A 6,000-nucleotide genomic window follows, 5' to 3' on the forward strand; every position below is an offset into this window, starting at 1 on the left:
AAGTATGTTGACCAGTCCTGTTGAGATCACGTGTGAATTATTTCCGAACAGCACATATCCTTCTACCTTTTCTTGCACCCGATTCATATCTAACTCGAATAACAGGGGAATACATTAACGGCAGGATTCTCGCGCCTGAGAACCTTCCTCGTGATTGGTTCTTCATCTACATTTCTCTACAATTAACACTTTTCGGAACTTATTTACTATCGAAATCATACTGCATACCTAAATAATCATAAATATCACACGCCACGAGTTCTGAAAATCTGTGAATTGTAAAGCACGTAGTAATGCAAAAGAGTCTTGTCTACCAATTCTGAATCGGGTTGTACCTCGAACGTAAGTATGTAGGTACCTATGTCTTCAAAAGTAAGAAGTATACATTTTAGTGCTGTTTTGAGGAAAAAAGGCAAAAGAACTGATGTTGAAAAATTAAAACAAAAACTGCATTTCACACGTTTACTCACAATATTTTTTTTAATGGAGTCATTCTTCCCTAAGCACAATTTCACAAATTTTAATGATTTAATATGAGACCTATTATGAAATTATATAGAAAATCGTGTACGCTGAAAGTTTCGAAAGTAGCTTTTGAGTTCTTGGACCGTTCTAGTCTCAAGCGGCTTATATAGAATTTTCATTCATTTTCAAACAAAAAATGTTATAACCTTATTAACGTCCAGGTTCAAATTTCATTTGAACTATTTTATTCAAGAAAAGAACAAATATTTTGGACTCAGGGTCAAAATGCAAAGCAAAATGCATGAATTGAGAATTTAGAGTAACATTTTAAACCCAGACTGTATTGAAAATTGAGATTCAGGATTCTAATGGAAAAGTATGCAATTTCCTAATAAAACTGACACTCTTATCCTATCCATATTCTGAATTCGCAGTTAGAATTCCTTCTTTAATTTAGGCTCAAAATAATGCACCGGCAATGGAATCATTCTCTGAATGACGATTTAAATTTGAGAATCTAAATTTATGATAAGATTTATGACAAAGAGATAAAATTTTGATTTAGCTATCACAAAATTTCTATGCTAAATTTAGATGAGCAGAATTCAGTTTTTGAACTCGAATTCATAATTCAGATTCAGATTGAATATTTATATTTCAGGCTGAGATCTAAATTTCATATTCAGAATGAGAATTCAAATTTTATATTGAGATGCAGATTTGAAAATTAAAATGTAGTTTCAGAACTAAAATTTTAGAACTCCGATTCCGTTATAGATTCCTGATGCGTGTTAAAACTTAATTTGAGTATGTATTTAAATTTAAATTTCGAAGTCAAAACAATTGCAGAATTGTTTATAAAAAGTTCCAACTTCAATTTCGCATGCAAGAATTTGTGTTACGTTACAAGAAATAATAAATACATTCCCTCGTTTACTGATCAAATTTTAATATCACGTTTTTGAGTAGCGTTTTCTTATTCTAGGTTTGAATTTGATTATTTTTTGATAAAATTCTAGTTGTGAAACGTGTTTTTGAAGCTGATATTTTACTTATATATAACTTTAGTAACTTGCGAGAAAAAAAAAGTTTTATACTTCATCGAAGAATTTTGTTTGCCTTAGGGCATCCTTTCAATTCCTAATAATTCCATAGCAGCATATTTTTTTTTAAATATTTCATTGAATATCAAACCATCTACCCTAGCTCATCACATGACATCGGTCGGCCGAATACCGCCCAAAAACCGTTAGGCCGAACATTCGGCTCACCGAATAGTTGAGCTAAATGCTAAGTATTCGGCCGAATAGGCCAAATATTTATTTTTTAAATTTATAAAATCACAGACTTGTCAAATTTTTCAAATCATTTTGGATAATTTATAAAATATCCAAAAGTAATGTTGAACATTAGAGGTGTATCCGTGTATCTTTAACTGTAGATCGTACAGGAGAATGCAAACAAGAATCGCTTTATACTTTGATTATAGATTATCCCGGATTTTCTTGAAATATCCAGACTTTCCCATAAATCCAATAAAGAATTCGAGATAAGTCAAATTTGGCCGGATGCCCGGCTTTATTCAAATTATTTGCTAATCTAAATAAAAAAAACTCTATTTTCTCTTTCAAAATTTCATGATTTTGTGTCCAAAAACGATTTTTAAACTATTTCAAAATTAACATGAATTTTTGTTTATTTCCTAAATACGATTTTAAAACTGTTGTTGTGATTCAATGAGAACTTTAAAATTCAAGTTATTTTTTTCACTGTCATCTTGTATGTTTCTGGACTAGATTTTGTTCGAATTTGACATTTTTCAAATTTTTTAAAAAATCATCCTCAATTGCCCGACCGTGTGGTTTAAAGCATGGTATGCTTAAGGTTAAAATAGTCGTACTTTTAAACAACTATTTTGAAGATGTCTAGCTCATATTCGACTTTCATCTATTTCGATATCAAAAAAGTAATTTCAAATTGCTTGGCAACTGTTTCGACGTGTTGTGGCCAGATTTTACAGGAACTCATTCCCTTTGATGATAAAGGCCCTAGGAGCGACAAGTCATCTGATCAGTTATTGGCGACATTTTTTAAATCAGAGAGACCCCTACTTTAAAAAGATCATAAAATGGGGCATTATGATGGAAGAAATAGAAGGAAATCAAAATAATCGCTTTTGTATTTTTATTCAAAACCAAACAGAATATCCGACCGAATGTTCGTTTGACCGAATAGTTGAAAGGGTCAATATTCGGTATTCGGCGAACGGCCTATTCGGAACATCTATACAAGAAACGTTATACTCTCTTCGTGAAAGGCTATTGGGCTCAGGGCCGGATTAAGTCATCGGGGGGCCCGGGGCAATTTTTCTCGGGGGGCCCCTATGATTCGATTTTTTTTTTTCAAATACTATCCCAGAGAAAACATAACCTTTTAAATGTGTAAAAAAACTGGAGATAAGTTTAGTAAACTGTCTTCAAATAGCCATGTTGTCTGCGTAGAAGATAGTTTCTGGTATCCTCAAATAAAAATTGTTAAATAATCATGTGCAAACATCTCGGAAGAGTTTGGAAATTTTTCAAAAATATGCTTCGAAATGAAAAATTAAATTCTCATTTTTTTTAATACCCTTATTACCAACTAAAATTCATTGATTAAGAAAAAATGACCCGATAGATTTTTAAATGATTTTCATTTCATCATTAGTCTGGTTTGGGCTTTATCGAAACATAATTACCTAATTAGTAAATATCATGAGGATTTGAAACATAGAATACAAAATTAAAAAAAAAAAATAAACAAAATAAATAAATTCGAATGCCATAGTGGTATCTACAGATATAAGAGTTTAAGAATTCAAAACTCAACATCAGGTTATATTTAGAACCACAATTTAGTGGCTCAAATCTAAATGATAGTTTTAAATCAAGTTTTGAGAAACAAAATATGAATTAAATTTAAAAAAAAGTTATTCAAAGTTACAATCAGAGCCATAGCAGAAATTGCATCAAACGTGAATTTCAATTTTATGTCTTTGAAATAAAAAAACCTTTTCATGAGACGTTAATGAATATGATTCTCTTCAAATAAAAAAAAAATCTTATCAAATTTTTATGCTAAAATGATCGATTTGAAAAAAATCAGAATAGAGATTAAATGTTTGAAACACAAATTCAGTTATCATCGAAAAAAGTCAGATAAGGAATACAAATGAGTTTTGTACCTTAAACAAAGATCCTCAAAAAATACTATGAAACTGAACTGCATTAACTAAAGAAACAACACAAGTCTTTAAAATCTCAATGAATTTAATCTGGAAAAATATAGGATTCAAAACATAGAAATATTCATTTTAAGAAAATCACTCAATGATATTAGCATTTAAACTATGAGATCTTTTTATTATAATTTGAGAAAGATCATTGGGAAAATGATATGCTGATCTCGGTATATTTAGTTCAGTAGAGGAGAAAATTTTGGTTAAATCAGTTAAAAATGTTTCAATACGAATTTGACGTCTAAGACAGAAATTGAGATTGAAATTCAATAACGTAGCTCTGGTCCAATTTCCAAATCTAAAGTCGATTGATCCAATTTAAGCAACTACAGTTTTTTTTAATGATTTTTTAAGAATAGAGAGAAAAAAAGGAATTTATAGACCAACGGAAATTTCAATTATTGAAATGTAAAAATTTATAATAATAGCCGGTATTAACACGTTTACTGCCCGGGTAAAATTCTGAAATGTTTATCATAAAGTTTCTCTGTTCTCGCTTAGCACTGTGAGCCAGTTTTGGCAAAATTAGCTACTATTTTAGTGCATTAACCATTACTTGGAAAGTTAACGTAATAACAATCATCATTATTGTGCAAGACGGTTGTATGTTATGATAATGAGGAAATGTTTTTTATTTATTTTACTTAATATGTTTCGATAAAAAAAATTGAAAATTTGAGGTTTTCCCTCATATTCTTCTTAATTTTTTTTCGAATTCGGTTTACATTACTGTCCAGATTTTGGGTTCAAAATTTTGAAATTCCATACCAGGATTTTGATATTCTCAGCTCGCAAAATAGGGGAGAACTCCTTCCCTTCTTACTTTAGGGGCCCCCTAAACTTATGTAAGAGAAAAACTATTCTAGATTTTATTTCACGAGGAAAAATATTGCAAGTTTTCATTCCGATTTTCTGAGCCGGGGGGCCTGGGGCAATTGCCCCTTTTGCCCCCCCCCCTTTTATCCGGCCTTGATTGGGCTTCAATTTAGGTTCATAATTGAAGAGATTTAGAGAAGAAAAAAAATAAAAAATTCAATTCAGATTTCAGATTAAGAATAAAAAATAAAAAACCAGAACAAGAATTCAGAGTTAAAGATCGGATTCCAAATTTGGAACAAACATACGATACAGAGAAAATATCTGGCACAATTTCGATTCAGACCGAAGTTCAAGACTTTTAAAGGGACTTTTTTATTTTAGCGGGTTGATTTCGGATAAATATGATGGAATTTAGAATCGGGAGGGTACTCTATCCCCCATGGATTCTGAAAATCCTAAATTTGTGAATTCTTTAACACAACCAGAAATATATTGAAAGATGCACTTTACCGTCAAACCTGTTTTTAAATGTTTCAAACAGATATTGAGCGTTTAAAAAAACCAAAAATTTTTATTTTACCAAACGTTTGAAACATGTATGAAAAAAAATTTTTTTTTGAACGGGATTTTCATCCTCTTCAAAGGATATGTTCATGATTGGTGATATAAATTTTGTTACCTATAGGTGAAAAAGTCATATTTAATATCATAACAATGGGTTTGGTAGATGGTCTTGTTACCTTTATTCTATGTCCTAAACGATAAACTATACAATTTTACTCTTTTTGAACAGTTTTGAAACTAAATTTCGTAATATTTATTTGTTGGCATATTTTGTAGGTTATCCGTGCAGTTGTTGTGCAACCTTAACTGATCCACACTTTCAATATGCATACTGACAACACCATCGGATGCATCAACTCTCTCTACTGTACATGAAACTTCATCCACGACCATCCTCGAATTTTAGCTACCCTCAAACGAACCTAAGATATTATACGTCAACCAACGCATAGAAGATCCAAAAGACGAGGCTATTTTAACTAGATGAATAAATTTAACTAATATGGTGAATGGAATTTATTGATTCACTCTGTCTATTTTAATTTATTTTTCTTGTCGATTTTCGCACTGTTCAGTGTTAATTCCTTTAGTTCTTGATATCCGAACTCATCGATAATTTGAATTCCAGGTTATCCCTTCAAATGGCTTGCGTCTGTTGCAGGGCATGTCTATCCTTATAATTGAAAACAAATCTCTTTCGCTTAACAGTATTTTATTTACAAAACATTCTTGACAAAAAAGTATTGATGTAACCATATTACGGCTGGGAAATATTAAACCAAAACACAGTTTGTTAATTACGTAAAAACAATTACCGCCGCGATGAGCACTCTACCTGTAAAATATCCGAAACAAATAAAAATATTTCGAGCAAA

At 30.9% G+C, this 6,000-nt stretch overlaps 1 protein-coding gene across 3 annotated transcripts in view; it reads left to right on the forward strand.

Annotated features, from left to right (window-relative positions):
* LOC129750129 (uncharacterized) overlaps positions 1-6,000 on the forward strand; it is a 30,835-nt gene extending 24,835 nt beyond the window's left edge. For 2 of the 3 annotated variants that reach the window (XM_055745357.1, XM_055745359.1), the window contains one exon: positions 5,402-5,652. In XM_055745357.1, the coding sequence (XP_055601332.1) occupies positions 5,402-5,460 (59 nt within the window). In that variant the 3' untranslated portion in view covers positions 5,461-5,652. Of the gene's footprint in view, positions 1-5,401; positions 5,653-5,753 lie in introns of those variants that run through there. The other variant, XM_055745358.1, reaches the window with a different exon arrangement.

The sequence above is a fragment of the Uranotaenia lowii genome, chromosome 2, assembly GCF_029784155.1.
Source record: "Uranotaenia lowii strain MFRU-FL chromosome 2, ASM2978415v1, whole genome shotgun sequence".
Classification (NCBI taxonomy): domain Eukaryota; kingdom Metazoa; phylum Arthropoda; class Insecta; order Diptera; family Culicidae; genus Uranotaenia; species Uranotaenia lowii.